Source organism: Zootoca vivipara, chromosome 3 (assembly GCF_963506605.1).
Source record: "Zootoca vivipara chromosome 3, rZooViv1.1, whole genome shotgun sequence".
Lineage (NCBI taxonomy): Eukaryota > Metazoa > Chordata > Lepidosauria > Squamata > Lacertidae > Zootoca > Zootoca vivipara.
The window spans coordinates 61,508,031-61,530,812 of record NC_083278.1 but is presented as its reverse complement, the minus strand read 5'-3'; the positions used below and the strand labels follow the sequence as shown (position 1 = coordinate 61,530,812).

The 22,782-nt window shown below is 39.9% G+C and overlaps 1 protein-coding gene across 10 annotated transcripts in view; it reads right to left on the bottom strand.

Moving 5' to 3' along the window:
• UTRN (utrophin) overlaps positions 1-22,782 on the bottom strand; it is a 334,111-nt gene that overhangs the window by 200,641 nt on the left and 110,688 nt on the right. For all 10 annotated transcript variants that reach the window (XR_009557350.1, XM_035108828.2, XM_035108822.2 and 7 more), the window contains exons 32-44: positions 21,894-22,067; positions 21,183-21,338; positions 19,820-19,990; positions 16,859-17,038; positions 14,522-14,650; positions 14,180-14,350; positions 13,299-13,454; positions 12,736-12,873; positions 11,445-11,597; positions 7,345-7,530; positions 5,868-6,040; positions 1,829-1,979; positions 431-606 (exon numbers count right to left, since the gene is read on the bottom strand). Coding sequence is in view for 9 of the 10 variants with exons in the window: in XM_035108828.2 (XP_034964719.2) it covers positions 431-606; positions 1,829-1,979; positions 5,868-6,040; positions 7,345-7,530; positions 11,445-11,597; positions 12,736-12,873; positions 13,299-13,454; positions 14,180-14,350; positions 14,522-14,650; positions 16,859-17,038; positions 19,820-19,990; positions 21,183-21,338; positions 21,894-22,067 (2,114 nt within the window). In the remaining variant the exon portion in view is untranslated. The remainder of the gene's footprint in view (positions 1-430; positions 607-1,828; positions 1,980-5,867; positions 6,041-7,344; positions 7,531-11,444; positions 11,598-12,735; positions 12,874-13,298; positions 13,455-14,179; positions 14,351-14,521; positions 14,651-16,858; positions 17,039-19,819; positions 19,991-21,182; positions 21,339-21,893; positions 22,068-22,782) is intronic.

Sequence of the window (22,782 nt, the reverse complement as noted above, 5' to 3'; positions counted from 1 at the left end):
CAACTTCAGACAGACTAATCTAGCTGCATCTTGAATGCACTTGTTTCCTTTTTGCAGGAAATCTGGGGGGAGGGTTAGCCTTGCTAACCACCTGTATGCTAAGGAGGACCAAAGGCAATGTGCAAATATCATCAACAGATAAAAATGCAATTCTAAAACATGAATGTAGCACTCACATACCCTAAGAGTATATTAAAAGAAATGAACGAGCAATTTCCTAAAACAGAGCAAGGGGAAATGGAACGAGTATGCACATTAAAAACAGCATCATTCTCACTAATTGTTTCAAAGTAGCCTTGAGGGACCTTTCAGATTCAGGGCATGGACATTTCAACCAAATAGGAAATACGCAATGTCATTTGGAGCTTCCAGAGAAACTTGCTCCCAATGCTTCTCCTAAGATACCCCAAAACCTGACTGAACCAGTTACCTCTGTTGTCTTTCCATAACTTCAGCAGTGATGGCTTTCCAGCGATTATTTAACCCTGCTAGTTTCTCCTTCAGGAAGCTTCCATCTGTAGTAGAGAGCTTCTGCACAATTCCTTCTCCTGTTCCCTTCAATGTCGAAAAGCTGGTCTGATGGCTGCTGACTCCCTCTTCAAGTTCCTGTCACAAATATAAAAACCAAGCTCAATTTTGTTGCTTACCCAATATGACATTGACGTGTAGCCTGAAACAATGACTGGGCACACATTGCTCGTTTAAAAAATAAAATAAAAAATCACTGCTGTTTAAGGAATGATTAGGCACTTGTTATTAAGAGTAAGCTAATATATTCATGAATATCAATCTACCAAAGGCAAACAGTACGAGAACATGCTGTTGAAATCAAATCAGTATGAAGGCTAAGCATTCCTCACATAGTAGACTATGCATGTATGCCTTTGAGATAAAAGGGAAAATACTGCCTACAGATTTTGGTTTGTGGGGTAGGGATGAAGGAAAAACACTGCATTAGTTTGTCTCAGAATAGATATGCTGCCTGTTCTCTGTAGCCTTACTAAGATTTCAGCTAGGCTAATTAAGGACAGCGTTCCCATGATCTGCAGATATGGTAGGAAACCCAAGGAAATTGAGGGAAGTCAGGGAAAGTCAGGCTCAAACTTTCACATATCACTAACAACCAGAAAAAAGCATTAACTGTCAAAAGAGATCTCTCTGTTCTATACACTATACTGTGCTATTAAAAAAATACAGCTCAAATAATTTTTTTATAAAAATCAGATACACTCTGAAAATAATAAAACAGTACTCAGTGGTCCATCATTGCTTTTTGTAGCTAAATCAAATTATATGAAATTATAGCTAATTAAAATGTGCCAAATGTAAGTGTAACTACTTCTGTCTACATATGATCATGAAGGATCATGCCTTAAGTTATGTTGTTTTAAAAATTAAGTTGTGTTTTTTTAAGGAGAACAGTAAAGTGTTGTTATTTAACATTTATTTATTTACCAGGGGATTGGGGCTAAGACTTTCAGTTAAGGTCAGTATATGCATATGTATAAAGCGCCTTCACTAATAATTTGAGTCAAGGGTTTTCATTGGGTTTCCATCCATTAGTGGTCCAGCATGTCTTCCATCAGATTTGGCTGGTACAACCCCTATGCCTGCTAGTTGAAGATGGAGACCTGGCAACTGTCACTCACATATTGGTTTATGGGCTGGGTTAGATGTGGCTGCCTGTTTCGAAATTTCGGCTAGTACAGAATGCAGAAATCCACTTATTAACAGCTTTTGGCCCATGTTTGTGCATGTAGTTTCCAGACCCAAATCAAAATGTTAGCAAGTTCTTAACAAACCACCTTAACAAACCATGATCAGATACCTGCTGGTGTATCTTTGCCATTTCTAAATCCAGGCCGCCATCTTGAGTTTGGGCCTCGGCCAGCAACCCTTCCGCTTCTGCTAACCACTGGGAGAGATCATTGAGATCACAATGGAACTGTCTCCACTCTTCCACAGACTTATCAAAGCAACTAATAGAAACAGAAGGAGGAGGGGGGCTGTTAATTGCCTGTGCATATATTTCAAAAGCAAGAGTGTTTTGTGCAACAAAAAAATCCCACAAAATGGAGATATCCTTGCAGAATGGGTGTTGCTCTTGTAAAGAGCAATGTTGAATAGGTGGGGGACAACAGAAGCGCTGCCATTTAGCAAAAAGAGCAACACGTGATAAATAAAGTTACAGGTAGGTAGCTGTGTTGGTCTGCCGTAATCGAAACAAAATAAAAAAATCCTTCCAGTAGCACCTTAGAGACCAACTAAATTTGTCATTGGTATGAGCTTTCGTGTGCAGTGTGCATGCACACGAAAGCTCGTGCCAATGACAAACGTGGTTGGTCTCTAAGGTGCTACTGGAAGGTTTTTTTATTTTGTGATAAATAAAATTTAACTGCATGAGAAATAAATATTGATTAGGTGTCACTCAAAAGTTGGTATGCAAAAAAATGATTAATTATTCTTGGTTTATACATAGCAACATTATTATTCAACCCACCCACTGCCATTTTTGCCATTCAGAAGGGAGTTGGACATAGTCAAAGCCTATGTTCAGTGATGCAACAGAACAAATTACACAAAGGTCATATCTCCCTTATTCCAAAATCAAATTTGTCCATAGATCCAGCATATCAAGAAAATGTAGGAAATGAGCCAAATACTATAGCTGTGTGGCAGTAAGCTCATATGAACTACTGTAGTTTTTTCTCCAGGACTGAGCACCATGAAAATCAGTTCTACAGATTTTGCAGCAGAGTAAGTGCTGACACCCCACCATGCCCCCAAGAGCAGTTTACAATGTATTACAAATGGATTGTGCTGTTTTCAAAAATGACAGTAAGTTGCTCTATATGTAAATAAATAAATGCATGAACATACATGCAGCTCCTTTAAAAGCAACACCAATCTATTTATTAAAAGGGTTGAGATATCAAACAATTGTAGTTTGTAACTGATCACTGGCTAATCAACTGCTGTACATTACCAGTTCTGCAGCAAAATTTGCAGAACCAGCAAAAGACATATTCAGAAAAGACGCACGAAAGGGGGCTGGGCTGCATTGAGTAACCCCACCCATACACCTCCAAGTTTGAAGGGCAGGGTCATGTGCACAGAATGATTTCCAGGATTCCATGCACATGAAGGGTTCTAGATCATTTGGAAGCCATTTCATATACTGTTGTACGCACAGAAACCAAGGAGAAAGGCTACTTCGCATAGCCCCATTCCTTCCCCATAGGCTGATCCAACTAGTGAAGAGGATTGGGAAGAAACTAGGTTACCCACACAGAAAATAATGTGGCAACAACTGGTTAGAAGGAGCATGACATGCCGCCCACCAAAGGTATTGCCCTCCCCTAATACCCCATACATGCTGGATATAGATGCACCTGCAAACAACCCACTTTAGTACATGAGCAAGGAACAAACTAGTACTAAGCGTGATAATCAGTTTTCTGTCTGTGTGAAGACTGAGCCCTAAGAGGTCTGGATCAGGAGTGAGTAACGCAGCAAATAGTAGACCAGCTAATTCTTGAGTTCTAGCAGAAGATATCCAAAGAAACTTTCAAAGACTTCTAGCACTGGAAATTGTAACAAATTCAAAGAGTATAATAAGGTACTTTGACAACTAGGTATATTTAATCATAATGGAGTCCAATATCCCATCCATGCCCCTAAAATTTAAACATGACCGATACAAAAGTCAGTATGAATCATGATAATAAAACTCATTTGTTTATAATGACTGATTTTAGCTTTATGGGTAAAAGCAACTCCCTATAATATACAGTGGTACCTCGGTTTAAGTACACAATTGGTTCCAGAAGTCTGTACTTAACCTGAAGCGTACTTAACCTGAAGCAAACTTTCCCACTGAAAGTAATGGAAAGTGGATTAATCCATTCCAGATGGGTCCGTGGAGTACTCAACCTGAAAGTACTCAAACCGAAGCGTATTTAAACTGAAGTATGACTGTATAGGGAGTGTTGATCAACAGTCTTCAGGATCTTAAATTGTACTGTCCATGAATTACATAAAATAAAACCTATCAAGTGCTCACTGGAAGGACAGATCCTGAAGCTGAGGCTCCAATACTCTGGCCACCTCATGAGAAGAGAAGACTCCCTGGAAAAGACCCTGATGTTGGGAAAGATTGAGGGCACAAGGAGAAGGGGACGACAGAGGATGAGATGGTTGGACAGTGTTCTCGAAGCTACAAACATGAGTCTGACCAAACTGCGGGAGGCAGTGCAAGACAGGAGTGCCTGGTGTGCTCTGGTCCATGGGGTCACGAAGAGTCAGACACGACTAAATGACTAAACAACAACAAAACCTATCAACAGTACTTGTAAACACTACCGGTACTTGTAATGTTATAAGCCTTAGCCTCAAAGGAATGCTTAACAAGCCCAGTCACATTTTAAATAAGATGCAAAATAAGATGCAATATTTATGAGATTCAAGGAATGTCTTACCCTTCAATGAATCAGCTAGAAAGTCAATCTGTTGTACTGCACCAATTAACTGTGAAGGTTTAATTTATCTTTTTAAATAGGAAGAGTAGTTTGGCTGCTTAATTGTTAACTTAATCAGATTACTGAAGTTTCTATACCATCCAGCAATTAGGCTGTATGTTGGGGCATCTTTCATTCTATATCTACTTATAGGGACCTGGGAAATTGTTGTTCAAGAGGGCCACAGCTATCCCCAAGAGTAGGGATGAGCCCGCCCACCTCACAGATAATCAGACAAAAAAGAAGGAGGCTGCTATGCAGCCCTAGCAACTGGCATTATCATCTTGCTTTCTGTGTCCTGGGAACAGAGCTTTGCTATGCAGGAAACAGTAAAGCTGAGCTAAACACTAATGTATATAGAGAGAAAAGGAGACAGAGTTGAGGTTGAGAGTGAAGAGGTTGAGCCCTGAATAGTGAGCTTATTCTGAGATTCATGGGAAGTACTATTGGTACTCACCTAAACTGTACATATCTGATGACATCATGGGGTCACTGAATTCGGTTGGGCTTTGGCTCCATCCTGGTCATGAGGCGGGAGGGAAATACCTTTGGGAAGTGGGCAGCTCCCAAACAGTTTTGCAGTCTCGCCAAGCTCAAAGAGTCATTGGTGTCACAAACAGTAAAGGACAAGAAAGGTGCCCAGTTTCCCCTAATCATAGGAACAAACTGGAAACTTAAAGGGACGTGGTAATAGCAGAGCCAATATTTGCAGTCAATATTAGGGGATGGTTCCAGTGACCCCATGATGCCATCAGCAATCTTCACTTCAGGTGAGTACCAATCATACTATCTCTCCCATGGGTATCATGGGATCACAAAGCTTACCCAATTAGGGCGGGTCCCAACTGCAACCAAAATTACTATGGCAGGGCTTGCTGAAGAACAGACAGGAGCAAAAACTGATTGGGAACTGCCATTTTCCCAAAGAGATTTTTCTCCTGCCTTGTGACCAAGGTGGAGCCAGAGCCCAATCCAATCCAGTGAGCCCATGATGCCAGTAGGAGATCAGTCTTTTTGGTAAGAATTCCTTTTGGATTTCAATATTTAGTTTTAATACTAGACCACCTTAGATCCTTGACATTAAGAACACTCCTAGAGCCCCTGCCTGCTCATGTAACAGACATTTGCTAAGCAACTTCATGATAGCCAATAATAATAATAATAATAATAATAATAATAATAATATCACTCAAGCTTGGCAGGGCCAGGTTCTGTCTGAAGCAGAAAATCCCCACCAGGGTGTACTTTAAGTTTCCCCTACAGATTCACTTCTTCATCATAGAAATCAGCTTTTCTGGGTGCACAACTGTTTGTTTTTCAGCACAAAGTAAACGTGGTCCTTTTACTTACCATTTACGATCATTGTACATCCTGTTAATTCTGTCCCATTCTGCATTCAGTTGGATTAGAGAATCTGCTATTTGAACAGCCTCAGATCCAGATGCTTCCAATATAACATCTGGATGTTTTTCATGAATGACTGCAATCTGATCCCCAAGTTTGTCCAACATGTCTTTTATGTTCTGTAAGCGTAGAAAGACAAAAATCCTGTTGAAGTGCTCTACAAGGAAGCATTAGCATACCCTCGAGGATGACTGCCAACTTGACAAATGGAACCCTTTGACTGGATTGCAAAAAGGATGAACAACGTAATTTTTACACTGTTAGGATAGGAGTATTTCCATAATTTTTTTTTAAACCACAATGCTATCCAATGAGTTCTTCTATAACATCTTACTAAGGGTAAAAATAAATTTGTATCCAATGAGCTTCAGAGCCCAAACACAATGCTTTCTGTTTATTTTGTTTGAGCATGTACTTACTTTCATTCTTAAAAAGTAAATTCTCAAATTTTACTTATATTTATATAAGGTGCCATGTAATACCCGACCTGCATTTGTAAGAACTCAGTCATTTAGTGTGGCAGCACCTGCTCCGTGGAACTCCCTGCCTATTGAGATCAAGCAGGTCCCACCTCTTGGAGTCCATTCCACTGCCGATATATAAGTTACAGGGAACCAGGCAGAGGGCCTTCTCGGTAGTGGCACCCACCCTGTGGAATGCCCTCCCACTAGAGGTCAAAGAGAACAATTACCAGACCTTTAGAAGGCATCTCAAGGCAGCCCTGTTTAGGGAAGCTTTTAATGTTTGATGGATTTCTGTATTTTAGAATTTCTGTTTTTTTTGGAAGCCGCCCAGAGTGGCTGGGGGAACCCGGCCAGATGGGCGGGGTATAAATAATAAATTATTATTATTATTATTATTAAGATGGCTATCATATCTCATTTCAGTCTCCCCTTTACCAGGCTGAACATCTAGAACTCCTTCAACCACTCATCATAAGGTTTGGTTTCCAGACTCTTGATCAAGAAAGATTCTTGCACATACATTAAGGAGCGAGTCTGTGCCCTTGGCCCTACCCCAAGCATTGGACACACCAGTTGGCCCCACTCTAAATGTCAACACGGACATCAGGGCAACGCAGCATGTACAAAGTCAGGGGCAGGCCCAAGACCATGGGTGCCAGTCTTTAGTAATCATGTGATTTTCCTTTCCCATAAACAACATGTGGAGGATGGCCTTTTACAGTTATGTTTCAATATATGAAATTGCTGCTGTGTAAAAAAAAATTCAGAGCAACGTTGTGCTAGGATTGTGTGACCATTTTAGAAAAATTGGCGCCTATGAATCAAGGGGCAATTTTGTAACATTTAGAAATACCTTGAATTTCCTTATGCTTATACCCAAGCTAGAATGTTTGGAAAAAATGATCACCATTTTTAATACTCAATTTTCTATTCTAATATTTTGTTTCAGTTTCTAGTACCTTTAATGAATCTTCCTGAGTAGAAAAATCTTCATAGACACCAGAATGAAGTTCCGGAGCATTCAGCAAGAGCTCAGCATCAGCTATAGCCAGCAAAATCTTGTTAATTTCAACCAGGTATTCTGCAGGGAATGGAGATGCCCTCGTTGTTGATGAGAAGGGACCTTGAATCTTCTGCAAGACTGCCTAAAGAAAAATAAACTTAAGCTTAGCTCTTTTAAAATAACATCATCATAAGATAAAAACAAGTTTCGTTTATTTGTATTTGCATTATGCCCTATCTTTCAGGTTCAATGTAGATTAAAGCCTTTTAAAAAAGAACTGAACTGAAAAATAAGCTATTAAAATATACCAGATAAAATCAAGTTTTAAAAATTGAAATCCTATCCCCAAAACTAAAATCCCTGCCATGTGTTTCCTTGTTATAATTAGAAGGAAGTATATCTACTTTGTCCGGAGCAGGTACACCAATAACTTAATTTACTTTCTTTAAAATGAATCACCCTATATACCAATACAAATATACTCCAATCAAGTAAATACCCCCTCTTCTCAATTTATCAGCTCTGGTTATGTGAAAAGGATGGAGATAGCCCACACTAAATTAGCAGAAAGTCTTTTCCCAGCTTCTGTGTGCTTCTCGCAATGGGGACATTCATTTTTATAATTCTCAGTTGGCATGGAGGCTAATGCATGCCCATGATGACCTGTGACAAAAGAGAACACTAAAAAGCATGTTTTCCTACAGATAGCAAGAGCTTCCACAAAATAGGAAAGGACCCATACAACAAGGGTTAAAACATATATTCAGTCTTGTAGCTTTATTGCATACACAGCATATCATTGTTTGGGGAGCTTTTCTCAACTTGAAGTCCTTCTTTAATGCAGAAAGCACCAGGAGGAATGTAGGAAATAAAAGTACTTTGAAGTGCCGTGCCTGAGCCCTATCAACTTCTGGAAAACCATGAGTTCCCCAACCCTAGTTTAAAACAATCAATTAGATAAATTCAGAGAGATTAGGGCTCTGAATAGCATAATAGCTTAATTGACGCACCGTAAGCTGGTGTTGATAAACAACAGTACATGGTCACCTTCATGCCTTGCTTCCAGAGGCATCTGGTTAACTGCTGCAGGAAGCATAACACTGGATGAGACAGACCTTGGTCTGGTCCCCAAAGGCAGTTCATTCAAAAGGGCACAGCAATTAACTGCTTCTGTTTATCAAAGTTGTATTCTGCCCTTCCTCCAAGGATCTCTGTTTGGTGTATGAATGGTTACCAAGCCAACCTTATACCAGATGCAATGGGCTAGGTAATGCAGTATCCCCCAATTGGCTAATCACTAAAAGATGAAGCCAATCAAAACCAGGCACAACAAGATAGTTAAAGCCTTTTTTAAAAGATTCCTTTTCTGAATCACCATACAGAATTGCATCATTATCAGAGTCCAGTGCAGAGTGAAGGTCATCAACAAGGTCTCCAACAGAGAAATGTTAAACAAGTTGCAGTACTATTGATCAATTGCTGTTTTGTCACCTACAGTACAGTATGCCAAAAATTAATGAAAACCGAAAACCTCAGCAGCCTTACGTTCAAGGTTCAATTCAGAGAAGGCAGCAACTCTGATTTTCCAGATCCTACACAAACAAAGGGCATTTGAGCCTGAAAAATGAACTGGGGCAATTCATATAAAATCTTTTTAAAATATAAACAGCAATAATAATAATAATAATAATAATAATAATAATAATAATAATAATAATAATAATTTATTATTTATACCCTGCCCATCTGGCCGGGTTTCCCCAGCCACTCTGGGCGGCTTCGAACAGAAACATTAAAATACACTAATTTGTTAAACATTAAAAACCAATGATTAATACTTGGTGCATCTCTACACATGCAAATCCATCTTTTTGATTTCTCTTCATTACTTGAGCACTACCTGTACAAAGGAGAATGGGGGTGACAATCAGACTCCCACCTGTCTGATATTTGCACGCTGACATAAGTTCTTAACAGTAGGTTTCCTATGTGAAGTCCAGTGTGCAGAAGGGAGATGATTTGCTGCTACAAAGCAATGACTGGTACTTTTCCTAAAGACATTTTCTGTCAGGTAAAACTGATCCAAGCCTGCTGCTGGCCACCTTCACTCTCATATTAATTCACCAATTTCAGCCCTTTTTGTAAGAAAAGAATTGTCACCCATTCTCCTCACACTATCATCCCAACCTAAATTCCCCAAATTTAAAGCTGCTGTTAGCTCCATGGGAAGAAATGGAGGTAGCTTCTGACAAAACAGGGGACTAAATTGGGAGGACTTTAGGCATCATTATTCTATGCTGCATAAACTTGATTTTGAGTGTTTCACATTCTATGTTCTCCTCAATAATTGGCTCTGGGCTTTAAAGTTATAGGAGCGTCATAAAGAGATTGATTCATTTAATTATAAAGTCCCATAACCAGAAATGCAAAAGTATTTGACAGATTGCCTAATGCACAAGCTTGTCCAAAAAATTACTTACTGCTTCAGACGACTCCTCACTATTATATAAAATATAACAACAATTCTTATGACAGACTAAATATTTGAGAAAAGTGGACGCATTAGAAATGGAAAATGAAAAGCTTTGTATGTATGAATAATTGAAACAGACAAGCTTTCTGAAGTCAGTATCACAGTATTGCACTCAATAAAATTCTCACAAATATTTGACTAAACAGCAGATTTCAATACATCCAATTTAAACACATCCAAAATAAAATCATAAAGGGTCAAATCAAAATTGGATCAGGAGTTCACTTGAACCAGGGCTTACCAAGGCTCAAGAAACTGCCCAGAAACATAGCAGGATATGACCTCCTTTGGTAATGCTCACCTGTGAGCAAAATCTGAACACAAGGAAAAGTTGAAAGGCATGGGAATAGCCTCAAGAAGAGATGGCTAATGAACAGAGATAAAAAATAATCACAGATCTCCGATTCATAGATATCACAGTTGCCCTGATGCCAGAGAATGGAAGGGTATACATTCTAGCTTCTGCCAATAGCCAGGAAACCTAGGGTCACTACCTCCCGACAGAAACACTGAGGCAACAGGGAGACCAACTGGCCCTTACCATCAGCCAAATAAGAATCAGCTACATCTCACTTTTAGTTTATAAACCAAACAACTCACTTCTAGTTTATAAACCAAATGTCAGGGTCTCTTTCTCTCACTCTCACTCTCTCTCACTCTCATCCCCCTCCCTCTCTCTCTTTGATTAATATGAGACACATTAGCAGACAATTATCTAAAAAAAAACAAGACTGAAAATATAGTAAATATATAAAGAAAATCTTCTTCTTTCAGGATTTCACATGCTATTGATAAATAATTTATCTATCAGGGTCCTTTACCAAAAGGTAAATTTTGTGCAATGGTCCATTTTAGAATTTATTGACAATTTTATTTTGTCAATAATATGATGACATTATTGAAACAATTTTTTTTTTAAAAAAAAAAACACCATCATATAGTACAGTCATACCTCGGTTTGCGACCACAAATTGTTCCGGGGAGCCGGTCGCTCCCCGAGTTCATCGTAAACCGAGGGGCTCTTCTGCACTTGCGAAAAGTGCCGATAGAGTGCTTCTGCGCATGCACGTGCTGTGCAGATTGCTTCTGCGCATCCGCACATCGCAGAACCCGGATGTAAACACCTCCGGGTCCACGGCAGTTGCAAACTGATCGGTCGCAAACGGAGCTGGTTGCAAACTGAGGTATAACAGTTACAGTGGTACCTCTAGTTACGAACTTAATTCGTTCCGGAGGTCTGTTCTTAACCTGCAACTGTTCTTAACTAGAGGCATGGCATTAATGGGGCCTCTTGCTGCTGCTGTGCCGCCAGCACACAATTTCCGTTCTCATCCTGAGGCAAAGTTCTCAATTCAAGGTAACTCTTCCAGGTTAGTGGAGTTCGTAACCTGAAGCATTTGTAACCTGAGATGTTTGTAACTTGAGGTACCACTGTACTGGTAGTGAAAGTATACTGGATGGTATGTTACTGTAACTTAAGGGGAAATTTTTATATTAAAAAATTCACAATAAATAAGATCTACCTGCAACCTGCCCTCATCTTCTGCTTCCTCTGTTCCAGAAAGGCTTCCATCTGTTTCCTTGAGCCAGTGCAAATGACTGTCTTGTTCTATTTTATATTGGGAGAATGAAGGGGAGAGTTCCACTCCCTGTCTCATTTGTAATGACCTAAGTTCCTATAAGCAAAGAATGAAGGGAAGATAAAGCAACTGGTTGACATAAGTAGCAGAAAAGCAGTTGTGTATGTTCAATCACAGATGTTTAGAATCTACAAAAGAAGTGCAAGCTGAAATGGCAGAAGTATTTGTTGACAATTACGACCCAAAACAACATCTGCCAGGGAGCTGGGTTGAAACTGCATGCTGCCACAATCACCAATTTCTGTCTTAACACAGATTGCCTCATTTGAAAAATAATTCTACCAAGGATCAATTTGCCTATTTCCCAGGCACCAAATTTAAATGGTTCCCCAATCCTCAGCTGGAGGTGGGGTTCCTTGAAGGCATCTGAGACAAAACAGGATCTTGCCAGGTTGATGAAGGGGCTTTTCAAGTGTTTAATGGTACATCAGCAATCCAGAATTTTAAAAAACGCTATTAAAACCATACATTCATCTTCATGAGTTAGCAATCCCTCTTCTGTCCCACCCCCATTTCCCTTACCACCATGCTGGTGTAAATTAAGTTGGGGCGGGGGGCGGGGGGCGGGAGGAGGGGGGCTAGCACATACTCAGTTTCTATGAGCCTAATATGGAACTCTCTAGTTCCATTGGGGAAGATGACAAGGAATTAGAAACAGGGGTCTGTCTTTCATCAGTCGCAGACAAGAATAAAAGAGCTGAACACTTTTACCCAATATTAACATTTTTAAAAATATGGAGGCAATTACAGATCTAATTGGCCCCGATCCCTCACCCAGTTTCAATGGCACCTATAAACATATTTTCTTTCTTCCATTGAAAGTGGGTAAAGAGCTGACTCATAAGATCAAATTTGTACAGAAGCATAATTGTTTGCAGAGAGTATTTAATGACTAATTTATCCATTTAACCATCCTAGTTTTAGGGTGACGAGAAAAAAGATTCCACTTCCAGAAGTGGAAGTTCTTAGCATGAGAATATGGAAAGCTATGTGCACCTGGCTTGAAAAGACGTTTGTTTCAATGAAATGAAAAATCTGAAGTTGGGCATGGGTGTGCGCATGAGAGTTACAGAGTTTGCTGATGCAGGCAGGCACATGTTGTTTGGGAGAGAGGAAACTATACTGCAGATGTCTATCCTATTGGGTAGGTGGAGGGAGAGCACAATAGCTTTACCTTAGCACTGCTTTGCCTGGTCTGCAGAAGCAGAAGCTGCAAACGAATTCTCTCATGCCTGCTCTCTTCCATTGGCTGTTGCAGTAGCTTTTCACCTTTTTGTAGAACATCCTCAATTTGAGCCCTCTCTTCATCCAACTAAAATGATAACAGCACAAGAACACTAAACAGTTAACAATACTTTAAGGGAATATATTCCCCCTCCTCCCAAAATGGATATAACGGGCAGTATTCAACCAAAAAAATATATATGCATGAACAGAACAACTTCCACTTGCGTAATGGGACTCTTCCTTCTCCCAACCACATCTACCCTACACCTTCCCAAAATCTACTCTAGAAGGTTGGGGCAATCCCCATGAAAGATTTAGGGGGTGTACAGGGGGAGGAAAGGAGGGAAAGTCCCTTTCTGCAGCAGAATTCATTCTGCTCACATAAGTGCTACACTGAACACAACCCAGTATCTGTGAAGAGAAACATGCATAAAAATGTACAGAAGAATGGCTGGAAATATGTTTAATAAGGACAAGTGCAATAATCTGTTTCATTCTAATCTCACACACCTTTTCATCATCTTCCTTTGATTCCATGTGCTTCTCTACAACCTTCAGCACATCCTGTAACTCACTTTCGAATTTATCAATGTCTGCAGAATCCACTGCAATTCCATGGGTCCCTTGCTTGACAAACACTTTGTGAGCTTCCTGACTGAAAAGCATCTGATGGCAAATGTGAAGACAAAACACACACATTGATTAATGCCTAAATAACTGCATCAGTAAAGTTGCAAATGAACATCATGTTCAGAATCAGATTTTGCAGTGTAGGAAAACTTTGGCTACAGATTATCCTGTTTCACTGGCTCAGTTGAAAAATGAAAAATACTAAACTGCACCTAAGAATGCAGAATAAGGTTGTGATAAACTGATTTCCATTCCCAGAGAACCATGCTAAGGAAATGCCTAGTCATGACTAACTGGGATACTCAAGGATCTTAAGGGGAATGTAAGTATGCAAAATCCAGTCAATATGGGCACATTACCCAAGGGCTGTTAGGGATTATGTCCATTGAAATGTACATAATTCCATCTTCATGGAAGGATTATGTGCACAGTCTCCAGGAGGCCAGGTGAATGGCCACAATGGCCTGTTGTTTGCACATCAGCTGCTTCTTTCTCTGAAATATGCACATTCTCTGAGGCCTTTTGGGGCTTATTTATACTGACCAGGAAATGTGCACAATTTCCTCTTCATGGAAGGGTTGTGTGCACATTCTCCACGAGACTCGGTGAATGTTGTTCTCCACAAGACCCGGCCAGTTGTTATGCACATTAACTGCTCAATTTATATTCCCCTTGACATATGTACTTTAAAATGGGAAGAAATCAATGCTTTGGGATCATGAAGCAGCACCCTTATTTTGCACAACATCTTCCATCCTCACCTTAGCGCTTCTGATGTGCTGCGATACCTTCTCAAAGTTCCTGTTCAGTTCAGCCAGCTTGGGCTCTACCAGCTCACGGCACGACACACCACGGCCATTCATCAGGATAATAGCTTGGTCACGCACATTATCTACTCTGAGACTAACCTCATCCAATTCTGATGTTAGACGCTGAGAAGAGGGGAAAAACAGCACAAGCTTAGTGTTTAGTACAGAGCAGGATAAAACAGGGTGGGAGTGTAGCAAGAGAGTTATCAACCAAGAGATTTGGCAGAGTTTCATTTGGAACCAAAATATACTATTACTGTATAAGCCATGTCAGTAAAAGATTAGGTTTGCCACCTTCACTGTCTCTTCTTTCTTGCTGGCTGGCTTTTTCTCAATCTCATCCAACAGGGCTTCAGCTTGGTACAGCCAAGTGCTTATGTGGGCGACATTCTCATCAAAAATCTCCAGTTGACTTTGGTGATTCTGGATAGCAAAGACAAGGATAAATCAATGAAAGAAATACCTAGAGATTGATCAATAAAATGAAAAAAATGCTGCATATTAACAGGAAACACTTAGCAATAGATAGTCATCACTATGTTTATTTAGATATCTGGTCCACTCCATGCCAAGACCTCTAGACAGTTTACAATAAATTTGCATACTCAATTCAAAAAGAAAATTAGACTAAAATTTAGAAGGTATTAAATCTATGTCCTGTCCCCTTTTGCACTATTTTATAGCTCCTGTATCCATATTTTTGCTACAGGATAAAGCCCACCTCACCTCTCCCTAAGAACATACTTCCCCAAAGAGTGTAGAAAATATGCAGCATTCATATCCCCACATCATAACAGGGTTTAATAGCCAATGAGTAAACCCGTCTGCTCAAACACATAACAAACCCTTAACATATTCAAACAACGCTGCTCATTATAGATTGCTTTCTGTCCATTTTACATGAATGATTATTTCACTGATAAAAGAATACTGTTTATCATGGTTGTGAAATTGGATTTCCAAAAGTTCCCAATTTTTAAAGAATTCATTTATTCTGATAGTAACACTTTATAGCAATGGTTTTGAGATTGAGCGCTGGTGAAATTCTGTAGTGTGTTCACCTTATGCTTTGATTCAACATAAATTCTGAGGTTACCAGCGAATGAACAATAGTGTCTAAACTATCCATGTCCTGGAAAGGGTGCAGTTGCCGTACAGCTTAAGCCGATAACAGGCATCCCCACAGAGGTCACCTGAGCTTCCAGTGATGGATCTAGGAGCACCCCCAAACTATAAACTTGTTCCTTCAGAGGGAATGCAACCCCAACCAGAACCAGGAAACTCCCCAACTCCTGTACCTGGGAGCCACTCACCCACTCCCCCATCTTACCAGTATTCAGTCTCACTTTGTTGCCCTTCATTCAGCCCACCACTACATCCAGGCACCAGTTTAAAACAGCCACATCCTTTCCTTATTCAGATGAAACAGAAATAGAGCTGGGCAGCATCATCAATTTGATGACACCGTGCCCCAAATCTCCCAATTACCACTCACAGCAGCTTCTTATAGATCTTGAACAGCATTGGGAACACATAGTGAGAAGGATATCATAATATACCTTGATTGCCCTGCAGCAATGAACAGCACAATTGGCAGGGGGCTGACACATAATTTCCCCAATGCTGTTCTATAAACCTGGCCCCATAGTTCCATCAGTCCCCCCCTCATGAAGATGGTCCAAGAGGATACTGCAGTATCAAAGGCCACTGAGAGATCAAGCAAGAGCAACAAGATCACATTTCCCCTATTCCCTGTAATGTATCAGGGAGACCAAGGGCGATTCTGGAAAGATACCCAGGCAAGATTTTTACTTTTTTAAACCTTCAGATGTTTGTTTGCATGCACATCCTCACAGATACCCAGTCCCTCTTCAGAACTTCCCACATGGAAAGGAAACATCTGAATGAAGATTATAAGCACTGGAATTCTCCCATGATTTGAACTTCTGCCTTGTATTCCTCTCATTCCAGGAATGGGAACTGGTGCATACAGTGAAGTTTGGGGTGCGGGTCATATGCAAAACCCCTCCCACTTCATTAATCCTACACATATTCAGCCAAATGTCTAAAGAGAGCTTCAGAGATATTACAGATGGCCACTCTTGATTGTGAATGACTTCAAAACAGGGAGCTGACAGACAAATAGATAACTCACAACAGAGATCAGAGAGGACACAAGAATGAATTACCGTAAACTGCCATGGGTGCATTAGATTCTCTTAATATTTTCCTTGGGATTATGGCTACAACATATTAATGTCAAAAAGGGAAAAGCTATTAAAACTGGCTGTTTAGATAGCAAGAATCTTACAAAGTTCAGGTAGGCACATTTTAAACTGAGTGAAATGATCTTCTAAAATTCATGACACATTTTAAAATTATATTGGCCCCTCACCTTTCTTATTAAGTAACTTCAATCCTACATCTACTGGGCATGCTGATATCTTCTCTCTTCACAGGAATTTCTATGCTTTGTGACAGCACACACTGTGAGAAGGCTATCATATGTACCTTATTCTACTGAAGCTAATTACACTTTGGAAATCTTAATGTCAGACAGATAACCCAGCTAATAAAAAGTATTTTTTAAAGCAGCAAATATTGTAAAGTAAAAATTGCATATAAGCTTACCAAAAGGGTATTGCACCAATCTTCTGTCCAAGTTCGGACTCTACTCCATCCAGCATTAAGAACACAGAGCTTTTCCTCCAAAGTTGTCTCACTGCCTTCCACTAACGTCTGAAGTACAGCACTACTCTCTGTTACACTGTTAAGATCAACCTTCTTCCTTTCCAGTTCTCTCAGCACATTCTAAAAGGCAAACAGAAACTATTAACAGAACCAAATTCTCCATGATTGCAAAGTCAAAGATGGCATCAAATGCATTCATAGCATATGACCATGTTTCTAATTTGACCAGCTTGCCTTTTCATATCATGTAAGGCACTTAACAGCAAACTGCATATATGCCCAAATAAACTCCAAATATGGGGTATTCGAATATTGACAGCAATATTTGCACTCATTATAGTATTTTCTCCTTCAATAAAAGCTGATTGAAGCATTGTGAAGTTATTGGGACCATTTGACAGTTCTGCATTTCTGTGATCATACAGACAGGGCTGCCCCACCGATGATGCAAGGTGAGATGACCATCTCAGGTAGCAAGATTCACAGGGTAACAGATGCCAATGTACATATTTATTCCCCCACTCCACCCTTGTTCCTGATATCAATCTTCACTCACCCCTTCTTCCCTAGTGGGAAGAGGGAGGTCATTTTGTGGTTTGCCTCAGATGCCAAAATGTCTTTGGCAGCCCCTGCTACCTGAAATTATCTACAGTTGGGAAGTGAAGTTGTAATTTTTAAGACAAATTGTATCCTCCTCTTGCCTTTCTCAAATTTGTTTTTATTAGATTCAGCCATTTATTTTATTATGCAATTACTCCATGTTCCAGTTTCATTTGTTATTTCATAAAGTTTCCTGTTCTGCACGTGGGGAACTATATATCCATCTATTATGGAGCAATTCAAACTATTTTTTGTCTGCATGTGTGCATGTACTTTTCATGAAGTGGAGGGAACCTTATGTAATTCTTCCCACTATAATATACATTTTGTATAATGGTATATGCGTAAGCACTTGTTAATTAATAAAGTAGTGCCTTTTGTCTAAATCACTGGACAGAGGATATTGCAGTGTTTCAAATACATTACACTGAAATATTTAAATGCTGCTAATCATATTGAAGTATGTTGTATACATATAGTAAAAAGGTCCTCAGATCATAATTATTTATAGCCATTTTAACAAAAGAAGGATTTGTGCAGTTTCTTTGCACGACAAGAAATTATACTGTTCCATTTTTAACATCAATCCTCAGAACACAATGCTCCTCCTTGTAGGCTAATGACTTTTTGCACTCAATTAGGCAAATAATTGACTAACCATGACATTCTCTAAAATAGCAATCAATAATTAAAACAAGCAATTAAATTCAAAAAGCCAAGAACTGTATTACGTTAATGGAAAATGAAACACATTGGTGAGCCTTGGATCTAATACGCCTTTTTTTTTGGCTGGCACAATTCAGCTTTTTGAGAAACTTTTTTTTAAAAAAAAGTCTATAATAAGGCAATCAAATTTAAAAGATAGTTTAAGGTTTTAAATTATCCATGCCAGCTTAGGGAAAAGCAGTAAAGGAAGTGTGGACACAATATATGCTTAAATATATGCTCAGAACAAAGTACTTGGGAGAAATTTGGAACAAAGTATGATATTTGTGTAGTTAGCTACTTGGTTGATTTTTCAAAACGGTAAAAAAAAAATCTTTATATAGCTATTATAACCACTTTAATCCATCACTGAGGAGATTTATCATGTAACAGATAGCAAATATTAAGTGTTGCTGCTGTGGCATTATAGAGATTAGCTCCTCCAGCGCGGTTTTGTATAACAGTTACAGATCTAATTGCTAATTCTTTAACATTTTAAATAATTTTCTTTGAGCAACAGCCAACAAAAAATCTTATATTACTAACTCTAACTTCTCCTAGAAGAACAGACAGAGGTGAAGATAGGGGTTGGCAAAAACAGCACCCTGCGAGAACACAGGCCGAGGTGGAGTGCAAAAAATCACCTTTCAGACTATGAAGTGTATGGTGTATATGTGTGTGGTGCCACACCACCACTGTTGCAGCAAGATCAAATGCAGGAGAAGCTTCCCTTCCTTCTTGCACCATGGCAAAATTAGGGGGGGGGGCATCAATACAGCTCCTTGCCAGGGGCAGAAGAGACCCTTGTTACACCTCTGAGTACAGAGGATAAACACTACCCATTCACAATAATCATGTACCATATGCAATGTTTTGGGAATCTAATGCTGGAGGAAAATGCCTAAGATTTTCCTATTTATAATCAACAATGCATAGTTGACCACCATTTGCATAGCAGAAAATTCTGCTTGAAAAGCATGCATCATTTTTTCTTCATCAGCTTAATGTAAACCAGGCAAATGTTGCACTATGGACTAAGTATTGGACCAGTGAAAAGCAGCGCAACAATTCCCTCTAGTGCAACAGGACTTTCCACCTCTCCCACCTCCAACTCTCTGTGCTCGCCAAATTTACTCTGGGTGGTCCAGAGACCAACATCCCCCGCAAGAGGGGCGACAGATAGTTCCATCAGGCAAGCTGAACAACATGTGGGGGGATGAGGACAGATTGTTCCATCAGGGAAACGGAAAAGAAGAAAAACCATTAAATAAATTATTTGGAAGGACTCTGGAAACTCTGAGCCTTGCAGGTGGGTTGCTATTGATCACTGCAGCAAAAATTAAGGCGACAGTAGATAGATATTATGTTGGTGATTAGCTCCTCTAATAGTTGGAAATTTCTAGTGCTTTACAATCTTTTCTATTCAAGTATAATTTGTTTAATTTATATACAAGGCTTCAAGATAGGCTACTAATTAGAATGTGCATTTTTGTCAACAGTTGTCTCTGTTGTGTTTTTTTGCTTTGCTTTGCTTTGTTTTGTTTTGAAATCACAAAGGAACACAAAGGATGAGTGACAATATACAGTTTTTCTTACTTTAGCCCATGCAATTTCAGTGTCCAGATCAGTGAGCAAACTCTCTGAGGTAGACTTGTGCACTAACTCAGCCTCTGTAGCCTCTAGCCATTTCGACAAGGAAAGAGAGACTTCCTTGAGCTTACATGACAGCTGCAATGCCTGCTCCAAATCTTGCTTCCCTTCAGTGACCTGCATAAGAAACCCAGCATGTAAAAACAGAGATAAGGAGTTCTGCTTCTTCAATAAGAAATACGTAGCAGTGAAAGTAATTGGCAACATCCAGGTGGTATTTTTTATAAAAGTTCATACTAAGAAAAAAGAAAAAAGGGCTCCAGAGGGGATACTGGAAATTACAGGCTGCTTAGCACAGGAAAACTGGTAGAAAGTATAGGTAAGGTAAAAGTAAAGGACCCTGGATGGTTAAGTCCAGTCAAAGGCGACTATGGGGTTGAGGCGTTCATCTTGCGTTCAGGCCAAGGGAGCCAGCGTTTGTCCACAGACAGCTTTCTGGGTCATGTGGCCAGCATGACTAAACAGCTTCTGGTGCAACGGAACATCGTGACGGAAACCAGAGCACACGGAAATGCTTTTACCTTCCCACCACAGCAGTGCCTATTTATCTACTTGCATTGGCATGCTTTTGAACTGCTAGGTTGGCAGGAGCTGGGACAGAGCAACAGAAGCTCACCCCGTTGTGGGGATTCGAACTGTCATCCTTCCGATCGGCAAACCCCAAAGGCTCAGTGGTTTAGACCACAGTGCCACCCACGTCCCTAGTTTAATGTCCCTGCTTAGCTTAATGTCTGGCACAGGAAAACTGGTGGGAAGTATATTTAAACATAAAATAACCAATCCTATAGAACAGCAAGCTTGACTGAAGCAGAGCTGAAGTAGGCTTCTGCAATGGCAAATTTTGTCTCACTAATTTATTAAGAGTTCTTTGAGAGTGTCAACAAGGCATATAGAAAGAAGTGATCCTGTTTGCTAGACAGAGCATCCAAGGTGGCTTACCATTTAGATTATACATCACAATGAAGTACTAAAGAACAGACAGCTCAGAGTGAGAGCAAAACTAAAGCATTTGAAGATGCAGTGTGCAAAGTTAAAACAATCCAAAAGCCCGAAAAATTAAAATGCACTGACCATTTATTTAAAAAACAAAAAGAAAGAAGCCAGTCAAAGTTTCTCAAGGAAGAGCTTTTTAGAATCTTAAAACCTTTACAGAAAAGACCCTATATGTGTCCCAAGCAGCAGTACCTCTGAAGGCAAAAAGACAAAGAGCAAGGGCTCTAATGGTCATAAGGGTAGTCAGATTCATGTGGCAGAAGACTGTCCTCAAATAGCCTGACCCCAAAGCCCAAAAGCAGCACACAATTCATACCTGTGCACCCAGATCATTGTATAGAAATTTCAATGCTGTCAGTTGTTCATCCATGCTCTTAGGGTTATCTGTTTGTTGTTTCTGTACAATTTGCCTTCCTGTTTTGATTACTGTTTCCACTTCAAGCTTTACTTCACTGAGAGTCTTGTAGAGTTTCTAGAGCCAGGATGAATTACACATTTGTTACTATTTAACATCTCAAGGCTTGTCTGTTTCTGTTTCCAAATAATGGTTAAGCTTGTTCATGTCATATTACTTCTTGAAAGCAGGTCAAACATAACAATGCATCAATTCAAACATCCTGGCCATAACAAATGTTTCATCCAGAGTTTTAAGAAACCGCTGTTGGGGGGGGGGTGTTGCTTTAATGCTAAACATGACAAAGATAAAATCATGTTATTTATGTACTCTGCATCAAACTTGTCTCTAGGTAACATTAAAGTGAAAAGTTAAGTAAGCTTCCCTTATAATTATTTTGATAACATGAAAGTGTTACGTTCTTTTGATAATTCTATCTAGGTATAAGAACCAAATCACTTTAAAAGAGTTGTTCCTTTTATCCAAGCTTTCCACCAAATCTGTGGATATCTTCAGTAGGAGTCTTCATTTCAGTTGAGACACAGAAGCAAAGTATCCTAAATCTTCATGACCTCATGGAAATAATATGGAGGGAGGGGAAAGAAGGAACGTGCAGCCAAAATTCTATATTACCATGCACTTATCGAAGTGAGACTGAATTACATCTGGGTCAATATCCTTCACATCCAAGACATGGAGCTCAGCCTTTACACTATCCAGAACCCGCTTACAATCCAGCATACGTTGCTCAAAGTTCGCTGGTTTCTGGAAAAGCTGATACTTTGTGGATACCTCCCGCAGTTTCCTCTGTTTATAAAAGAAGGCAACAATATCAAATTGTGACCAGAAAGAAAACACCCCCAAGAGGTTTCAACAACCCTCCTCCTGCATCTCATTGCTTAGACCATGCAGCACGTCTCCCAGAGACCTGTCCTAGTTTCTTGTACAGTCTTCAACCAAGCACAGGATGCTTGTCCTTATCTTCAAAGGACTCCAGATTCTCATACCCTTATCACAGGCATCCCCAAACTGCGGCCCTCCAGATGTTTTGGCCTACAACTCCCATGATCCCTAGCTAACAGGACCAGTGGTCAGGGATGATGGGAATTGTAGTCCAAAACATCTGGAGGGCCAAAGTTTGGGGATGCCTGCCTTATCACATCTCTCTGCTCTTAAACCTCAATATATCTCTACCTGTGACTGTCACTCCTCCAGCAAAACCCTCAGCTATGCAAAGTCTCCTGCTCCCTCAAACAATTTCATCCTTTCTCCCACTATGATGAGAAATCTCTTACTTATGTCTAATACGACCCACAAGAAGCTGCCTTATACTGAATTAGACCATAGGTCTATTCAGCTCTTTGTTTTCTAGAAAGACTGTTCCCCAATTCTCATGCTAGGGTTCCAGCCTGGCAAGTCATGAGAAGTGGTCCGTCAGTCCCCCAACAGCCCAGGTTTATCGCCCAGCCTCAAAGGTATGGTGCTCAGTGCTCAGGATAAAAACTCTTTGCCTGTTCTTTAG